The 21,700-nt window shown below is 38.7% G+C and overlaps 1 protein-coding gene across 1 annotated transcript in view; it reads right to left on the reverse strand.

Moving 5' to 3' along the window:
- The window catches only part of LOC128726078 (eukaryotic translation initiation factor 5B), a 44,131-nt gene that overhangs the window by 7,267 nt on the left and 15,164 nt on the right, over window positions 1-21,700 (reverse strand). The window contains exons 4-6 of the mRNA XM_053819864.1: window positions 18,022-18,098; window positions 16,382-16,577; window positions 15,641-15,748 (exon numbers count right to left, since the gene is read on the reverse strand). Of these exons, the coding sequence (XP_053675839.1) occupies window positions 15,641-15,748; window positions 16,382-16,577; window positions 18,022-18,098 (381 nt within the window). The remainder of the gene's footprint in view (window positions 1-15,640; window positions 15,749-16,381; window positions 16,578-18,021; window positions 18,099-21,700) is intronic.

Here is a 21,700-nt window from a genome sequence, read left to right on the forward strand (position 1 = left end):
TTTCACAAACTCACATAGACGTAATAAGCTCTATAGTATCGTGACGAAGTACCCTTACGAAATGCAAAACTTTCTTTTAGGTTCATATGACGTTTATAAGAATAAATCTTCATCCCGGGTAAAACAAAAACGAAGTCTAAAGTATCTGTGTGTTTGGTCGGTTTTACTACAAGACGTTAGCTAAGACATGTATGCTCGCTACTTCACAAACTGACAATCTTCAATGTCGTTGGCAGAGCGCAAATCATGTGGTATGCATGTGAGGTAGATTATTCCCCCCAATAAATATTCATAACCTTAATAAATTCAATGATTTTACGACTTTATTCATCCTTCAAAGCCCTTTGTTTACTCCGTGCGTGTGCGCATGATTGTGCGTTTTATGAATTGCGAAACGCAGAAAGGATCTTCGAGGTCATTCATCTTTTTGCCTGCAGTATGTCAACACGAAATATACCACATAATTGCGATTATTTATATGCGGTTAAAAATTTAAGCAAAAAGCGTTCCAGAGGCAAAGTGTGCCACAAGCACACTGAACCAAAAATCGGACGCTTGCAGTTTCATAATATACGGAATGAGGTATAAAGATCATGGATCAATTATTTATTTTAACTTTTCAAAACTAACTTTCATTTTCCTTATAACGGTTCATGGCCAAAACGTAAGCAATCATTTTTTTTATATATTTTTGAACGCTTACGATGTTGAATCGTAGTACAATCCACTTAAGCAATAATTTCACGTAAATCAGTTATCAAGGGGAGTAGTTGCACAACGCTTTGTCAACCGGGAAGTCTTTTTTCTCGAATGCGTATTCCGAGCAAAAAGCTTCATCTAATCTTTACATGAGCGCGTTAAGAAGAATAGGCAAAAACTACGTGGTAAAACTTCCTACATTTTCACACTTCCGCCTTTGGCTTCCGAACCGTACATAGCGCATACACACACACCTAATACGCGTGTTTTGCTGGCTACAGCAGCCATGATGGCATAATACGGCAGGCAAACAACTCGCACGAAGCATCAGAAATTACAACCAACCAGTGCTGAGACTAGCTACATCATTCGCTCCGTCATTCATTCATAATTTAAATTCATTCATTCGTTGCTTCCTGTTTTTGTTGCTCGCTTGAGTGATCGCGTACGATGAACATCAACCGCCGCAATACGATTTCGCGGATCTCCGCACCACACGTCTCCTCAACGTGAGCCGACGATTTGTACCGCCCGATAGCTGCTTCGTTTCCGCTGTGGCTGTTGATCACGCGCAGGTTCTGTGCGAAATCGATCGTTGCCGACGGAAACGGGGTGCTGATGGTTGCGACAATGACGATAGTTTAACCTAACGTACCATACACGCAAGGGAGGCAAGAAATTCTATAGTTTGCTGCTAGTGATGTGGCTGTCCATTTTTTAAAGCAGTATATTTGTAATATAAAATAATGTTTTAAAATAGGCTAATGGGTACGGATCATGTTCAGGCGGTTTATGTAACGCTTGCGATCTCCTTCTGCCAACGGCAACATTTACAATAAAAATTGGTGCACGATTTTCACCCATCTGCAGAACGATAGACGAGGTAGCATAATCCAAAGAAGCGGTCTAATTGGAAACGGGACAAAAAGGTGCATGTGCATGCGTCCATTTCGTATCTATACCGACCACGGGGTGATTGATACATGTTTCAAACACTTTTCATATTCCCGTTCACCGTCTGTTTGACTTTTTGTTTGTCTCTTCCATGCCCTCTGCATGCTGGAAATGCTTCAAAGCAAGAAGCAGGAAACAATGAATCGAAAAACAGACGATCTCTCCACGAAACAAAACAAAAAAGAAGCAAACGATGGTCAAGAATGACCGAAACCATTTGTCTTTCTGCTGTCATTTTGCAGATAGATAATCGGATCCTTTTTTCGACAGACGATGATGCTTTCGGTGCTGTCTTGTTTTGAACGTTGTTTCCGCCTTTTCAAGTCCTGTAAGCCCCTCGGTCGTTTCATTCACGATTTTCTATCATTGTTTTCCTTTTCGCCATCGAACAAAACAAAAAACATCAAACCTGCATTTACACACAAACCCATGTCCACATGCACCGGAAGTAACGACTGCGTCCCGGACCCTGTTGCCTTTATTACGCATTCTTAAGCCAAGTGCAAAGCAAAGGCAAAAAGAAATTAAGAAACTGCAACAGAGAACAGCAAACAACAAATTACAGCAACACAAAAATTTACAATCATTAGCCATGAGGATTGTTTTATGCTCTTCCATGATTTACTCACAACGGCATAATTTATTCGAATGAAACAGATTTACATAAAACTTTTTTTTGTGTAACATTTCCGGCACATTGTTAGTCGATTGTTGCATACTATGTATTCCTATAATAAGCATATAAAATTGCATAAGTCATTCATCAACGAGAGTAAAATTTGTTGAATTTTCAATATTGACTGCAACGGGAAACTTTTGCTTTTATTTACAGCAAGGATATGTTGAACAAAAATAAACACATGTACGAGGCGTGCATTGCTGAAGATGCCCTAGCAACCCCCAGGGCCAACAGACCGACCGCTAGCATCCCCTTCAGTAAAATTCTACATTTTTCCATGAATGAAAATGTGTTCCAGAATAAGGGTTCCGTTTGAGCGCTTGCTTTGGAGGCTGCCGAGCAAATAAATTCGACAAAACGGTGACATACCAATTTTATGAATGAAGTTTTCCACTCAAACACGCGCCGCTTCTCTCTCGCTAGTGAAAAGCTGGCATCCTTTGTCATCATGCTGTTACATGAAAGGAAACCGACCTACACGCACACATAGATGCGCATTGATCGAAGAGCAATGGAGAGAAAATAGGAGAGAGAGAGGCCCTACCCTACAGCACACGGAGCACACTTTTTATTTCTCCTAAAGGTTCAAGGGCTCCTCCATAGGAGAGACTATCTAGTCGGGGTTTTTCTTAATGAAAATCAACGGAAACACACACCACCACAGACTCAAACTCACGCTCTATCATGCTTGAATGGGCATACACCCTTCTATCGGCAACATCGTCTTCGAGCCATTCATAAAAATGGAAAGAGAAGGAAAAGCGCCATTGAAAATTATCTGTAGAGACTACAGCGTTTTTCATTCATAAAAAAAAAGGTAACACAAAGTAGAAGTGTAGTAGCTTCTATGTACAGACAGTCGCGCATTGTCCTGCGATGTCACCTTGGCGGGCGATGAAGAGAAAAAGTGAACGGAGAAAGATCTGGAGATACGAAAAATAAAATTCGTGTTCGGTAGAGCGTTTGTTTAAGTTGCCGTTCGCGTTTAGGAGGGGGTCAACAGAAGGTTATTTTAGGATATTGTTTGAAGGAAAAATAAATCTCCTACTGTGCCACTTGCCTTAAATGCCCGCAGTTTAATATTTTATTTTGGTTCCACGGGCCTTCGGGGAGGGAAAACTTCTTGAACCATAGGGTGTGGATTTTTTTTTCATATACATTTATTTAGGGATTGGATACAGCAAATGAAACGATTGAATTATTCAAAGATCGTAAGTCGTATCTCTTCTGCTAGAGGGACTTTCGGTAGTCAACATCAATAATTTTCTGTTAATCTAAATGGCGGGTCTAAAAGAAGGTCCTTTTTTGACACTGTTAAAAGAAGCATGTAGTGTTTTAATGACATAAAATACATTCCATCGTTATTTTTTATGATGTAGCACTTTGATGAAGCACGCCCCACTAGTTGACAGTTATATCATTAGCGGTAGATCAATAAGAATAATCATACTAATAATAATACTAACATTAACAATAATGGCATAAATAGAAAGCACAATAAAATCGATTGTATTTTGAGCCAATGCAAATAAACTCAATCGCTAGACAGCCTGGCGACGATAACGTATCACACTCGCCTGATGCTATCGGTCTTACTTGGCACAAATGTTTAGGAGGGTGATGTTCAAATGACATTTTTTTTCACACAAACCGTGCACCCCTCCTAGTAACGATAAAGCACCACGGAGTGAGGGAAATATAGTCAATTTAGTCGTGAAGGACTGCGTAACATATTGAGTGAGGCTTTTTTTCTATATGGACATGAATAAAAATGAAATATTTTGCATGTACATGTGTAAGCAGTAAATAATAAAATAACTAAAAGATAAGCACGACTCGTTGAGCCAAAGTCATCACCACAGCCATGGTTTCCGATCAGTTTTAGAAAAGCGAATCGTAATAACTAGCCCGATGTACCTAGAGGGTATTAGATACATCGTTTCGCAATGATAACGCCAACATTTGCACACGATACACGATATGGTTAGGCACACAATTACCAACGAATGCAGTTCGTTAATATTTAGTTTAATAAATCATTTCGTATATAGACTGTAAATTGACAATTCGTGATATGCAACAAATAGAAATTCTAACCGAGTATGCCCGGGATAAGTCTCTCAGCGACTGTTCAGAGGAAATGCCTTTCAGTCCAGAAACAATTATACAAATCTCAATACGGCCTCCTGACCGTCGCCAAATAAATAAATAATAATAATAACATATAGAAATGATGCAACTGCATGGATCAATAAAAAAAGGGAAGAAATTTTCGTCTTTAATATAAATTAATATGGAAGAAACAACTTGACCTTATTGAGAAAAATTTACACTTTTATACAAACGCATACATTTAATTTGAAATAGTATATTTAAAGCAGAATGTGCCGCAAAAACTTAAACCAGGGCATCAATCTACCAGACACACAAGCTATATAGCGTTGGCACGTGGGAAGAGTACGTTGCATAGTTTCTCGATTACCGTAAAACTTGGAACAGCCTACGCACATATTCGTTGGCACTTTCAAACGGGTCCGGCCAACGCACGTGACGTATTGCTGAAGCAATATTGCAGAAAAAAAACTCGTTGCTGAGTTGAGCAGTTGCCATCATAGTCGTACGAGCTTGGATGGAGGATGTGGTTGAAGTTTGAATTTTAAAATGTTCTTCAGAAACATATCCCACAGATATTGCAAATATACAAACACAGTTCTAGAGGATTGGTAATATTCTCAACAAGAAGGTGCCCATTATTTCCGGTACAACTGGTAATAATTTTAGTAATAAAACATCCTATCTAAATACGTATATGCAAGATGGGCAAGCGTTTAATTGAAATCGTAGAGAAATGCGTGATTTCAATCAGCATTCCAGATATAAAATAAGCTGAACCCAACGACTATTCAACTAATTGAGGCCCGAGAAGTAACCAGCGATCAGTAGTAGTTATTTATTGCATTCGTGACCACACTCCACTGACGCCAGCGGGAAGAATATCAGCACAATAAGAAGCAATAAATTCATAATCACAATCGAGATTGGTCGATAGCTCGGTACTACATTGGAATACTTGAACATCTTGTGGGAAACTTCTCGGATCAAATCGAGACATAGACCAAAGCTACACACATGTGTGGCTTGGTTTGCTTGCTTGAGGAACCGAGCTTCTATCACGGTCATTCAATACAACCCAGCCGACCACACCCTGTGAAAACTGCCTTGGAAGACACGCTCAGTATGTACAAGTGCCAGTGTCGTATCCAGCCAGCACCCGCCCAGCAGATCCATGATTTCGCTCAACCAGCACAACCGCTTATTCCCAGCTTATAACAGCGGCATCTGCGCTAGGTTTGCTGCTAGATTGACATGGCACGGCGTGTATTTTATCAGGCGGCTCACACACGATTCCTCGCATGGGAAAGACAAGGTGGGGTCAGCAGAATTGATGCGACGATATGCTTTGTTTTTTCCCTTCCATCGCCATGCTTATTATGTTGGCGTGCAGAAGCCCGACGATCGGCACGATGCTAGCGCGTATTGTGTGTGTCCATTGTCGGACTTAACGAGCATTTTGAATTGCGTAACACATGTGCGTGACTGTGGTGAATATCAAATCATCAACCGCACCGATCCACCGATCGCACCACCGCCGAGAGGTTCGCGAGGTTAACAAAACATAGCACAAAATGAACGCACGAATGTGGAGCAGAGCAGCACATCCAAGGGACGCAGCAGAGGGGCGCGAGTTTTTTTTTCTTTTGCAGATCAGTGGCTTAGAAAATTGCCTCGGAATCTTTTGCTACGCGCGGAGTGAACGCGAGAGAACGGATCTAGCCGGAGGTTCACACGGTCGGTGCGATACTTCGATGCGAAGGGCGACAACGGAGCCTTCCGTTGTTACATTCTACTGCGAAAACTTTGCGCAAAACATCGGTAAATCTCTGATCATCTTATCATCCTGCATGTATCAACTCCCGTCTACTCGCGATCGGTTGAGTCTGAATTTGAAGTTGAATACCTGACGTAGTATTTTCTACTGCACTTAAGACAGTATGCTAGGTGTATAAGATAGGTATGCAGGAAATTTAGAATCAATTGCATTGTTTAATAGGTAACGGCTCATCCGTACATTAATCATCATATATACTGTGTAGAATACTGTGAAGCGATGCAAGCAAAAACAAAGAAAAACTGGCGCTAATGTCTAGCACGCCATTTAACTTTTCATTGACAACTCATATTTACGTTTCGCCACATAACCGTCAAGCACATTTCTATGACAAAAAAAAAAACCATTACAAACAGTCTCACCGAAACAACCAGCGCTCGCAATTTCATTCGCGTACAAATTGTGCGCTTATCGCTCAAATTATTCGGAGTAATCGAGCGCGATTACTTTCTCCGATTCGGAGCTGGCGTAATTGATGACAAATACAATCGCGCTACGTTCTTTAACTCGCTTGCTCCAAAAACAGTGCTGGGTGACTTGGTTGGTGGTTTAATTCCCTGCCATCGTCTAATCGGACACCGATAGAGAGTACCACCGGGTTCAAGCTTGCGAAGCTTCCCCCGAGCGAGACCGGGTACATGTTTTGCGGCGATTTCCTGTTTACAATAAAAAGCCGGGTGAAATTGTCGCGCCATCGTTTTGCTTTACGATGTTCTGATAAGTATCGCTGATACGCTACAGTGTCAACTAGGGCCAACCGTACGAATCCTGTCGTCTCGAGAATATTCTCTAAAATGTTCGCAGTGGCGTTGTTAGAGCGAAGCAAATAAAGCACAGCGTGGTTTTGCCATTTTATACTTTATTTATTCATTCGGCGAATAAAAATTACAGTCTCGTCCAGGTATCGTCCACGTCGGAGTCGGACTGGCATAATGGAAATTATTGTAGAAGACACGTTCAGCACATTTCCCGTTGCCGGTTTTCTTGTCGATCGTGTTGGTGTGCCGATGGTCACTGGTCAGTTTCAGATACTGTCGCAGTTATCACCGTGGGAAACTTTGCTTTGCTGACGGTCGATTAAGAATGCATGTATTCAGTGAAGGTACCTTCAACAGACCCTCTTTTTCACGTTTCCAATCACCTACGATCAATGATCCAACCTAGATATGCGCAGATCAGTAGTCTGTTTGCTCATATGTTTGCTTTATACTATTGACCAATACTTAATCGTTACCACCATAACATAGCCAAGAGATAAGCAACATGGTGACTTATCACAAATTTTTTTGTCGGTTACAGCTTAGGTGTGAATATATAAGTTACATCAATATATTAGCTATATATTTAAAAATACTGATCATTGATATATTCAGTATTTGACAGACCAATTGAAATAAGTAATTTAATTTATTATAGGTAAAGTTGTGCGGAAACAAAGAGTATCTGTTGAAATAGCCTTCAGATTCAACAAAAAAGATATACCTCGTATACGTAAGTTAACAAAATATGTTTTTACCATGATATTGGTAGAAAAGAAAACACACGAATGAAACACAAACGCAGCACTAGTCGATGGATTTTTTATGTCGTTAGTGCTGCGTAATAATGTAGCGCATAAAACCGCTTAGTGGTTTGGCGCATATCTCGACAGAGGCGCGATATGACGGTCTGCCTACACGGACTGTTGTCACGCAGTCTACTACAGTTTATTTGCACTTGAATGCGCCCTAAAAAAAGGCACATATTGGACTCCTTTCCCTTTTGTCAGTGCAAAAAGCATACGTTTACCACAGTTGCAGGGTGAGACAACGACGGGGAATGCTATCCGAAGCACAACGGAATGAATGAATGAAGCAACTTTCGATGAGAGAAAAAAGCCATATAAACCCTGCGATTCAATTTTTCCCATGACGCGTGGGGAAATGTCGTTATTGCCGGAAATGTGACATCATTCTGCTGGTCTACAGTACGATCTCTCACTATGCCAACTGCATGGTGCTGCCGCGGCAACAAGAGCACTATTGCAACGGGTGTTAGCTAGGGGGAAGAGTGCGATTTAATATCAGCTGTCACTTTGAAGAAGTTTTATGTTACAAAAACAACTAAGCACATTCATCTTTACTTTGTAATTTGAACTGAGTATTCTTTGTTAGAAAAAAAAGGCAGTAGCGAAATATTTCTCATTTATCTAGGTAAAACATTTACTCAACATGCATTTAAAATACTTCTAACAAATCGAGAACCAGCATATGTTGCTCATATTAGTTAAATTACAAACAGTTCAGGCATATTTAAAGTATATTTGAATACGAAATATTGTATTGAATTATATTTCAATGACTTATGAACCTATAAAATATCATATTTATAAACATATACATTAAACTGGAATGATATCAGATGTAGGCTTGACCAAAGGAAAGAAAATATCATTATTTCGTCATAAATCATTTCGTTGCATTAAATAAGCTTCGTGAATTTGCATCTGCAACATGTACTCATGATATAACTTGGCAAAGAAAAATATGTACAACAAAGATGATTTTTTTTCGTCGAATTCACAAGAAGTTTAACAGCAAAAAAAACTCAAATGAAGGCAAATTAATTTCATGTCAAACAGCAGCAGGAACAAGCCGATTAAATTTAATTCGCTTCCGTTTCTGAAGAGCATTGCAGCGGCAGGAACGGCAACAAAAAATTAACAGTTTGTTGCAGTTGCCTGATGATTTACAACTGACTGAATCGCATACACGCTGAAGTGGCCGCTTGTGAAAAGCCTCCGTTTCACAATGGCTCCAGATTCCAGCTGCACAGATTCGATCAAGCGAAGCTAACGATAAAACAGCAACCGAAAAGCGTCTCACTGCATGATCGTTTACGAACGCTAACATGGATGGTTTTTGTGTATTTTATTTTCGTTACGATCACTACCGTGCCCGGTTGCGGCGGCCAGTCGGCGCACGAGTTTGATGCACCTTTGGTGAGGAGCATTTTTGACTAGCGATTGCTTTGCGTGGCAGGAAGTGTCTGTCTGCCGTGGTCGAAGGATGAAATTTGCCATAAAAAGGTAATGAAAAATAATATGTAGTAAAAAAAAAACCTGAGCATGCTTTCTAGAAGGCAGCAACGTGGAATAACATCAGGTTTCGCCACCGGCGAGCAAAAGGTATAATTTGCAAAGGATTAAAACAACGAAGCAAACAACGAACATGAAACGAAATGAAAGAAAAAATTTGGTCATGTTAAACTTCTCGCAAAAGAGGGCTTATCAGTAACGAAAACGAAGAAAAGCCTACATCTTAAGCCGGTTTGTTGGCCTGCATCCGGTGGCGAGATGCTGGTTAAATGTTTAAGAAGAAACTCCAGCGAACATGAGTACGGCCCAAGCGCAGCCCATTCAATCAATGACCTGTTGGACGAAATCCCGCGGGCCAAGAAAGCATAAAATCAAAACAGGAAGCCCTAAGTCGATGATCGGCAGTCGTTTTGCGATGCTTTTTTTTTCTCGTTCACTCTCGGCCCGCAAGCTCATCCGGCCTCACTTCCAACACTATACGCTCAGCGGGGCGTCATCCTTTTGCCTTAGAACGATTTATCTGCCACCGCTGTATGGCTGAAAATGAACTCCACATGTGCGCTCTGAATGTATCTTTTTACAACTGCATTGAGGCAACGGTCGAACCCACACTGCCATTTCGTTCCGATTGTAGATATAGCGTGTTTCCGGTGGGTCGAAAATCGTTAGCGATCCGCAACGATAGAGCGAAAGAACTAAGAACGAGGACGTTTGTTAGTCCGAAAGTGGTACAACATTTAGCAGGCGAGAAAGGATAATCATTTCCAATTAGTTTAATAAACAATTGCTGCATCTCTTTGCCTGATGCTGCTTGGTTTCCCATTCTATTGCACTAATACACACTCTGTCAAATGATCTTGTGCTGAACAGCAAGACCAACATTTCTAACTTAATCTAGTTTAAATGAGTCAACTCATCTATTAACCATGCGTAGTCTGCAGTTGCTTCTCTTTTTCCATTTTCTTATATTATCAATACCTGTTCTCCATTAACAGAACAAACGCAAAACACCATCCAAACTTCAGAGAATAAGAACGAGCACGACGCACGTTTCATCGATCTTAATTTCCATGAATGAACAACAAGCGCTCCAAATTAGAAGATCGAGAACGTATCATAACTCTTCCGCTGCTACCCTGTCCAGCTTTGGCTTGTGCATTTACCAACAGGTTTTCGATTTGTAACTTGACTCTCCCATCAATGGGCACGGTGGAATCAGAAGAGAAAAGAAGAAAATGACCAAACCGTGGGGAAACAGTCTAAGATCTTGTCATCGTTACACCGGAAGAACCCTCCTCTTCGACACTCGTTAGGCACACTAAAACGAAGATCTCGAATTTAACAGAGGTGTGTCGAAGGAACGCTTGCGATCATTGACCAAGAAAGGCCAGATTATCTTGAGCTTTATTATTAATTTATAGTTTCCATTTGATTCTGCTACGACATTGGGCCAACGATTGTTCTTTCTGTCGTCGTAGAATCTACAGGAAGTTGGGCTACCTGTGTCTACATGCTACTGGTTTGGAAGTTTGAAAAATAATTTTCAGTGATGAAAAATCTTGTATATTATTTCAATCCGGCACGAAAAGATCTTTAATCTTTTGTTAAGCAACACAAATACATGAAATTTATTTCCATATGAAATTTTAAAGCATACAATTATCAACTAGGATTTTGAATCGAAATTTTCTTTTATGTTTAAAAATAATGTGCATTACTACAGATACTTCTGTCCGGAAATACGAGAAAACGCCGTTCATTGCAGCTCTACACAGAATAAATTCGATAATACGAATGATCACGAAGTAGATGTAATGTCTGCAGACATAGATACAAAATTAACTCTCCACAAAAATCTCTCTAACATGGGCATATCGAAACGATCATCAGCCAGATCAGTCGTTTGGTCCCGGCTGGCTCGTTTGGAGTAAAAAGAGAGAGAGAGAGAGTGTCCAATTAAGACTTCCACGAGTCAAATTAAAAATAATTTATAACGCAAGCGCGCAACACGTTCTTGCTTCATTTCCTGACCTGACCTCTTTTTAGAAATGAGCTATAGTCCTATTCCTCTTTCATCGGGTGCCTAAAAAAAATCCGTATGGACGATTAGATTATGGGTTCTTGGTCGTAAAATAGAAATGGTTGATTTTTTTGTTTTATATTTTACTTAATATGATTATTCGACATCCGAATTGAAATCAGTCCATACTTTTTGAGAGACTTTCGTCGCTTATAATAAGTATTACTACGTTGAAAAATGAACTTTTTAAATAAATTGAGAATGAATTTTAAAGTAAAATCAAAGCTCCAACAGGATACAGGGTTCGTAAGCGTGATATATAATAAATAAACCTATAATTGTTTCTAATCTCAAACCTGATGATCCCAACGAACGCGCACGCGCGTAACTATTTTGGGCTCCATTCGATTCGGGTTCAATTTAATTGGATCGAACTAACACGTTACTCTAACCCACAGCTATTAAGCCCTTCCTGTAGAAGATTGGCCCATCCCTCCAGCAAGTTGATGCTTTTGAAAAGGTCGTTGAAGCCATTGATTATGGTTAATCGAACACATTGTGTTGTTTGTCTGATGATTAGAACTATGATGATAGTGTTGAACGAATTTTATGATTTTATAACATTATATTGAACTATAGGCAATTCTAAAAACAGATGATCGATCGATAATGAAACTATTTCGAGAGCACCTGTAGATCAAAATCGATCCATTATTAAAAGCCATTCAATGTGATTGGCTGTGTTGTTCTTATAGAAAAACATCTGTCGCGAAAATCATGAAAAAAATCTTATGAATGTTGCTGCAGTTCTTAAAAACCAAACAAAAGTGCATGCAATATACAAACATAAAAACATTTAAATGGAACTGATACAAATTGCAACTGATAAGCAAAAAGAAAATAATTATTTATCAAAAATTATTTCCTTGCATTTATAGACATTTGCATGCAACATATATTCATGTTATAACATCGCAGCTTAGCAAACATTAAATATAAATAATCAAAATTACAACTATAATGTTATGTACGCAGAAACCAATAAGAATTATATAACGTTTCAGTGAACGAAAATATGTTCTGGTTTGTGCTGTTGTAGATGCAGCGTGACTAAACCTGAAAATAGTCCGCCATAAATTATTTATCGCTTCTTTTTCCCATGCCTTCAAAATGTGTCTCATCCATCTTTTAAAAAATGAACATTACATTACGTTGTTCAGAGACAGTCCATAATGCATCTTGAAACTCAGTCAATCATTGAAGTTACAAACAAAAGCAACAAATGAAATCAAATTAAATTTAAACAAATTTTTAAACAACCAACCGAATTATGGTTTAATTGTAATGTAAGTGTGAAATATTTACTAAAACAAATGCAAAAGAAAATAATTATTCAAAATATATCTACAAGCTATAGCCTTTTGGCATGATATAATAATCATTCAGCATAGTATAGGATCATATAGCTCAGTATAATAAAAATCACGCGCAAAAAACTACATTACTTCCTCCCTGGACAAACCTTGGATTTTATATCCATTTTTCTAGTATGATCTTCTATCCTCCATAGCTATATGCAGGACTTTAACTTTACAACTAATCACAGAAACGCTTGCTTAACTATCGTTGTAAAACTAACAACTAATTTCTTCCACAGTCACAACCATATGAGTCGCGCTGATGGAATGTAACGGAAACAGATGTCTCACGAATCAATACTTGCAGCCGGAAATACCGGAAGTACAGAAGGTCACTTAATGTAGAAAGAGGGTGTGGAGGAGGAGGAGAGAATTATACACGCTGAAGAGTTCGGCCTAGACAGGAAAAAAGATAAAGAATACGGGGCCAATACGAGCAACATGAAAATTTACTTTTCTAAATTCCTCTTTCCATTAACCACCGCTACGTCACATTCACATTGGCCGGAAGTAAAATGGAAGAATACAACCAACATGAACAACAGCACCAGCAACAACAAACACGAATCCACTGAATATAGCTTCGGAAGAAGAAGTGTGCAGAAGGTACGGAACAAGAACAAAAAAAAAACCTGCACCACAGCAATACCGGAACAGTTCCGGTCCAAAGCGGAACAACGATCGTTACCTCCCTCTGCCTTTCTTTGATTCCTCGCTGCCTTAAATGAAAGACCGGAAGAATAACATCCGGAAATAATGTTTGCTTCGTTCTTTCTTGCCGTTCTGTAGCATACGGCCATCCGTTTATTCGTTCATTCGTTGGTTCATTTCCGATTTAATCCCTTATACGCTTAACTACAGGGGCTTCCTTTCTCGGCTTGCCTAAAGGCCTACGATTTTCACAGAGTTGGAGGAAATGAAGAATTTACGATCAGCTGCGGTGCAAACGTACAAACCGGAACACGTAGCATATGTTTACTCCGGATCTCGTTTTATACCCGCATCTCCGCTGCAGTCCCCGAACTCATCACTTCCTTCCGGTCGACATTCCGTTCTTTCACGTTCGCATGAAATCGGAACCAAGAAACCCGAAGCAGCGACGTGCTGCTGCAAAGTGCTTGACTTAATATGCCGATGTTATGCTATTGTCAATGGTATCGAAAAAATCGATCTTATCTTTTGATAACTTTAACATTATACAGAATTGAAAATTCAATAAAGAACATATACATATATAAATAAATTTGTAAATACAAAGATATATTACCATTCCATAGAACATATAGTTTTCATATGAAAGAATGCACCTAATAATTGAATTTATTTAATAAAATAGCATAGCACTTCTCCAATACAAAAAAAAAACATTTTTCCTATATCCAATGCCCAAAGGTCCGGATGATGCTATTTTGCTATATAATACATCTGCGCACGCGCCCGGAAGGAAGTTAAAAAAACATATCCGGCTTTAGAGTATGCTGGGCACAATTAAAATGCGTCGCAACTGGGAAAGAGTCTGAACGTGTTTCGTGATCGTATAGGCTATTGAGTGAGTTTTATGAATGAATCTGGTTGTATGAATCGAATCAATTGATGTGTAGAAATAGTCCACATGTATGTATATGTATCCAAAACTTTATATACGTGTGCACATAACTAAACGTGCAATGTTTCTACGTTGAGTGAAGCGTGATTCACGACATACTTAAATTTAAATGTTCTAGAAAACCACGGATCTCCACAAACTATACATCGCAGTAAAAGATAAATGAATATAGACTATATCGTTGGCTCAAATGCTCGTGAATTGTAAAACGAATGGTGAGCAGACGAGAGGATAAAACAAAAACAAAACAAAATTAAGACGCATAACTGTTCTTTTACAAAATAATTTTGAAACAATTTACACAAAAGACTAAGGCTACCTATTATATACTCTTCATGAGTGTTGTGAGCAAAATAATGTGTTATAAGCTCTACAGTTACTAAACTGCTGAACAGCGGAAATCCGTTCGTCTGACGTATGAGCATGCATTTCAGCTACCACGTGGCATATTGATACGTGAAAAGTCATACAAGGTGGCGTGTAGACCACCAACTGTGACAGGATTAACGAAATCACTCTGTACTAGTCACACGACCACTTCAACGTATTCCGGTCCGAAGAACGCCATAGAAGTGACGATCGTACGGGCACACAATCACTGCAGACATGGCGACAAGCGCAAACAGAATAACAATGATTCGTAATATTTCCGCTTCTTCGAATTCGTAGAATTTTAATTGTTATTTGCATAATGCTCGTTGACGAAACTGCCTCATTTTGTTTGCGTATATTTGCTTGCTGCTTGGTTGGTTTGTTCAACAAACAATTTCTGACAAGCATGCGACTGGCTGATCACAAAACATGAATGATCTCAAATGAGATTTCGTAAAATCCAAATGTTGCTATTGTTATCGCAGCTTTTGCAACATTGAGGCTAACTTAGTAAGAATTTTTTGAATATAGTATACGGTGTAGCTCATATTGAAAATAATTTAACACAAGCTAAATAAATTAGAAGTTTTAAATTAAATATGGTATTGAAAAAAGCGTTTCTGCTTCATAAAGTTTTGGTGAAAAGTGTTGTCAAGAACAATCGTATGATACATAACAAAAAGTGCAATTTATCAATCTGTCTGTATTAATACATGTTGAATTGAGTTTAGTTTCCATTTAATCTACTGAATTATCGTATAAAACAAATTTTAAACAAACAAATTTTTTATAATAAGAATTTTGATATCAAAATCAAATAAACAGTATAAATAAATAATTTATAACAAATATATAAACATTACTTACCTCTTTACTAGGCACAGTAATCGGTGTGCCTTCCTTGACAATACCGGCTTCTACAATCACCCCCATAACGATCGGGTCACGCGAGTTAAACACGAACTGAGGTAGAATCTGCGAGTAGAATACATAACATAATGAACAAAAATAATAAGACATGAATAAGCTCACTGAAACGCATAAAATCATCAAAACATTCGAACAGTATTGTTCGTTTGATTGTGTATGATACACATATATCCGTCAATATGTTCTCGTTACATTAGACAATTGACGCATTCGTTCATTATACAATAATATAAACAAATATGCTGCATTGCGATCATTAGTATCGTCTTAGAAGCGTTTTTTGAGGCATTGAATGAACAAAAGCAACCCGTGCATCCTCTGTGCGCAAGATCACCAAACGCAAATGACCTTGGAATTATAAATAAAATTTCGCTATCTTCTTCACACATCGCAGATGTGCGCGCGCGCGTCTTTAAATGTTTCTTTACGGCGAAGAAAAAATAAACAAAAATGTAAACGTACACACAGACACACACCATGGCCCTTCTGCAGGCGTGCGCAGTTTCCTATCTGCGCATAGCCATTTTATTTGTAAAGGATTGAGATGATCGAGAGATGATAATGATCTAAACTAGGCCACGAACCAAAAATGTTTCTTCAAAAAACGAGCGCAAAATTTTCAACTGGTTGCAATAGCAATTACTGTTTGTCTCAGATACATCATATAAACATACTAACCTTAAGTTTGCACGGAAAAACAGCGATGGACTTGAATTCGTCTCGCTTACGTTGCTTGATTTCCTCTCGGTACGCCATGAATTTGTCGAATAGATGATAAATGATATCCGCCTGGAAGATCTTCACACCAAGATTGTCGGCCAGCTCCTGGGCATCTCGTTCCACTTTCACATCAAACGCCAATATTGTAGCATACCTAGAGTAAATAAATTATATTTTTCGGTAATCGTTACAAAACTGTTAACATTATTTCTCAACCCCTAACTACTATAGAACCATTTCCACTTAATACGTGTCAAGTTTGATAAATCATAAATAAAAAAAAGTTCCATTTTTTTAAGCTTTCATCATGCATTTGCAATGATCTCTTCTACTTTGATCACATATTTTAATACCTATAAATCACAGACATAAAACAATAAAATATGAAATATAAGCGCTGTAGCATGCTTAACATATTTCTTTTAAAACAGCACATTGAAAAAAACCTAACCACCAGCAAAGTTACAGTTGTTTCTCGGCCTAGCACGGCCCAAAAATCGTAATGTGATCGTAGAATTTTATGACCCGGGTGGTAGTAAATCATTGCCTGTGCAAGTGGCAATCTTTTGCGTCGTCTTGCACGTCTCGGCGTCTTCCATTACTGCTGCATTACAAGTGCATTGCCATAATTTGAACACATGATGCCGTCAGCATTCTGATCTCGGTCCGAGGAACCTCATTTAATGACTTTTCGACAAGTTCTTCGCACAGCCAACGCAGTCAACGACCATCGCTACCCACTGCAATGTGGTTTTAATGGAGCTAAAGGCTGCAATTTTTATGGTTGCAACGTTTACTCATTCCGTTGTGTTTCTTAGGCATGCAGAGCTTTATTCGGTGGCCTCTTAGACGAACATCAGGCACTCGATAAGGATCCCCAGATTGTTGCTGTTAGTCGCTTCACTGTTCTTAAACTGTAATAAAACTTACATCCGGCTGTGAGGGATACGAAATGTTGAACGCTAACTATCTATGAGTAGTTTTCAGGATAGAACCACTTCAACAGTCAAGCAAACGTTCAATGCAAGTTAACTCTCACAGACTATCTTTTAAAACTACAACAAAGAGTTCAGTTGAATGCATCCGAAGAATTTGTATGCGTCATAAAATTGAACATTTCTTTAATTTATGGGCATATACAAAATCAAACAACCCGTTAAAGCACCAACACACGTTGCTTATTGAACAACACATTTCTTGAAGTTAGGCTTGTCGTATGTGTTATATTTCAACTATGAGTAAATTCTCATAAACACCCCTCTTTAGATAATGTTAAATCAATTCAACAAATCATCAGCATATAAAATCACTTCTCTCATAACTAGCTTCATTAGTCAGGCATTAGAATACTACAGAATGCCGATTCGTCGGAAAAAAACTATTTATGGTATGAAAATCCAATATGGCATGACGATGAAAATGAACATAAATCAATATTCTTCTGTAACTTGTTTAAATTGTCAAAGGTCGTTAGTTTCGTTAAACTAAAAAAACACAAAATATTTTAAATGTAACATAAAACTTATTATGAATGTATGTAGTTTCTGCCAAACCAGAAACCCGATTCCTCAGCCCACGTTTACATTTTATAAACTTACTGATTTTCGTGCTCCAGCATAGTAGATGCTTTCATTACATCGCGTTTGACGACTGGTCCAATACGAATGCCCGAATACTGGAAGTAAAAATATTTAAAGCATATTAATAAACGTTTGAATATTAGTAATCATAGCCAAATTATCAATCTGATATCGTCACGAAATTTTGTAATTTGATACGGAATCTTGTCTTGATCGTGAAGAGAGTCTTTGACTCAAGTCAAATGATAGTCAAAGAAGTTATAAGACATTAGTAATCATATACAGGTTTTGGTACTCTATGAAAATGGAATCACTATAAATATATACTAACTGTAATAAAAATTCTAAATTTAATTACAATACAAAATTCATTTCAACGTTTTTCAAAGTATTTATATTACTTTTAATTTTTATTCTTTAAATTTCATGGAAAGCTTGGTCGTTGGTCAATGTTATTTACGGGGTTTGTAATAATATTGTAGGGAAATTCACCTTTAGTCCCATACTTTATGCAAGCCATAGCAAATCTTATCTGTTTTAAATATAAAACTTCATAAAAACTGTCCAATCGCAATAGTAAGCGCTCTTGACAATGTAGTTGATCTCATTTCCACGACAAGGAACGCAGCAACAGCACAATGAATACCTATTGTTCCACGTTTCCTGCCGGTCGTAGATTTAGGACCAGCAACGCAACCCCGTACACAGCAACGAGCGTAATTTCATGACAAAAACTAGCTCACGTTGGAGAATTACTACGCCATGTTTGCGTGCGCTGGATGGACGCTTTCGCGAACTAATGTTTCAGTTTACGGTCAACAATGAGGTACGCAGGTATGGCCGTGCACTACCCCCAGACGGGCAGGCAGAGCTTGACTAACCTACATTCCAGCACAATCCGCTGGAGCAAACAATGTCAAGTGACCGCTTGGTGAAAGGCACCCAATAAAAACGGAGTCATGTCTAAATGCAGATGAAGGTAATTATCATTCCGATGATCATGATACCGAAACCATGGAAAAACAAATACACAAAGACCACAACCAGTGGACACTTTATAGCTCACGTCGATCGTGTCGTCATAATGTTTCGTTTCAGGGAGTCAGTAAATGTCAGCATCGTTTGGTTTGTCATTTTGTATCCAGATTTTAACATTTATATATAGTTACGCAATGCTAACATGATTTGTGTATCGCTAATTATTTTTGGTTTTCCATCGACTTGACTTCCCTACAAATGCTACAAATGTATTGTTATTCTTCAGGATGTTTCGTAGGATTGTTGTTGAAATTTTAACTTTTAAAACCAATCAACCATAATGACCATTGAGAAGTGGTGCAACAAAAGTTGCACACAGGAAGTGATGCTTGAATGAACTTGACTCTGAATCACAAGCACTGATAGCAACGCAGGCACGCTGGCTAAGAGGAAACCATTATCATACCAGTTTCTATTCACATCCTCCACAGGCCGTCGAATTTCTCGAGGCTTGAACCGAGGACCAGTGGTACATACCACGGACACAACTAATGATTAGGTTAGGTTTATAATCCCCTGATGGATCTCGGATGTTCTCCTTGTGCGGTTCCACACATCTACGCAAGCATCCTGCCTCACAACGGCAAAATCTGTGGAGTGGACACTCTTGGTTAAGCGTTGCGCTCCATTCATCGTCGATTATCATATTCCAGTTGCTGTAAGATAGAACGACGTCCGGCCCCGTAGAGGACGCACACGCGACCGACTGCCGGATGTCGCACCGGAAATGAAAACAGGTTAAATTGAGCAATAGCAGTCAGGGCTATTCAAGTTTTTCAAGATGCGTCCCATTCCTGGTCGCCTCAACACAGCTCGTACTTTCGATTGGCATCTAGGGTCTGTTTCTTTACCGTAGGGTTTTTTTATTTATATTCATGCTTCCCGCCGTCCACTGAGCCAACGCATGTTCTGCTTCGGGTGCTAGAGACCAGTCAGGCTTGGATGTCCGTCACATCGCGTTGCAATAGCATCGTACACAAACATAGCCACTAAGAGTAGTGACCTTGGCTGGGTTTGAGATCAAAAACTGAATGAAATATAGACGGCAGGCTGACGGTGCCGATTTTTTTACTATTTGGCACACATATTGATCAACAACGATAAGGAAATATTTAAAATCGTGTGAAGTTTAAATTTTAAACAGGTGTAAAAATGGAACAATAGAATTGGAAGAGGGATGAATCAATACATAGCATCCTGTAAGTAACGATATCTAACACTGGCTAATTCGATTGCATGTACAACCTCACTAACCGCTTCGGTGTTTGTAAATGGATATCGAAAGTGTAAGTCATGACGAGTGTGCTAGGGTCCCCATAATCTAGTGTGCGGAGGATAAATTCAACACTTCCTTCATATTTATTCATATCCGCCGCGCAGTTGTCTCTATTAGCAACTTCCGCTCAGTTTCAGTATTTTATTTATACGTGCATAATGTATGCATTACTTCTACCACACGCGCGCCTTTGGGAACCATTACCAAGACTATTCGGTGATTTCCTTCCTGTGATGATACACTTCCCGGGAAGAGCAAACAAATTACCGGTGGTGAGCGTAACAAAACATTGTGAGTTTAAAAACGTGTTTAAGTATTTTGGAGATGGCGATAGGATGAATCAAACACAAAGGCAAAGTTATCATCAGTTTTCAAATACGGAGCAAATCCCAAAGCGAAATAATGCAATGAGCACCGTAGAACAGAAAACATAAAAGACCTAGCCAAATAAGCAAAAATTATCTTAATTTATAAATTCACATCAAGCGCATAAATGTATATATTTACTACAAAACTAGATATAAAAATTCAAACAAACATAAAAACAGTTGAATAGGAACCGATTTTACTACTTCAAACATCCATTCATATACTGCGCTGTATCGAGTAGATTGTTATGAATGAAGCAACTCATGATACATGCGCAGAGACTCGTTTTTCGCTGTCTTTTCTCACATAGATTTCTCGTTCAACTTCGCAAATCCTCGACGACACTCAGTGACAGAGACACAGTGTTACTGTAACCGAAATGTTAACCAAGGTTTATGAGTTCTGCAATTTTATTCATGTAAAAGAATCAATTATTTGTCGCAACAGATGGCAATCCATACTAAAACCATGCTGTTAAGATTAAGTTTTTTCATGTTCATACATGATTTTGTGTCCTCAACTTTAGTGGGATTATTGGTAAATTTTTTTTTTGTTATAATAATCGAATCCACCTAAAAACCGACACAAATGATGAACATGTCTAAATAAATGGGTTCAATTTATCTTCAGCTAATATTTTGTTAAAGCATTGACGCCAATCATATCCAACATCGCTTAACAAAAAAGTAAGATTGCAGCCCGAAACGAACTGGCGTAGAAAACTTCACAAAAAATAATGAATGGTAACAGGATGAAGAGTGAAACGAAAACCGGGAAAACATAAAGATAACGTTGAAACCAAAGAAACAAAGAAGAGCAGACACAGAAGAGGAGAAAACCTACGTTCATTCATAACCACTTGAAAGAGAAGTAAACGACGATGTTAATGGCGATATGAACGACGGTGAAACCGGAATGTCGACGGTGAGGAAACATTTCCGTTGCTACGTAAGTTTTGCCCACGGTATAATTTCCGTCGACAAAGAAGGGGGTCCTCTGGAAACGCTGGTTTCG

Source organism: Anopheles nili, chromosome 3 (assembly GCF_943737925.1).
Source record: "Anopheles nili chromosome 3, idAnoNiliSN_F5_01, whole genome shotgun sequence".
In the NCBI taxonomy this organism is placed as follows: domain Eukaryota; kingdom Metazoa; phylum Arthropoda; class Insecta; order Diptera; family Culicidae; genus Anopheles; species Anopheles nili.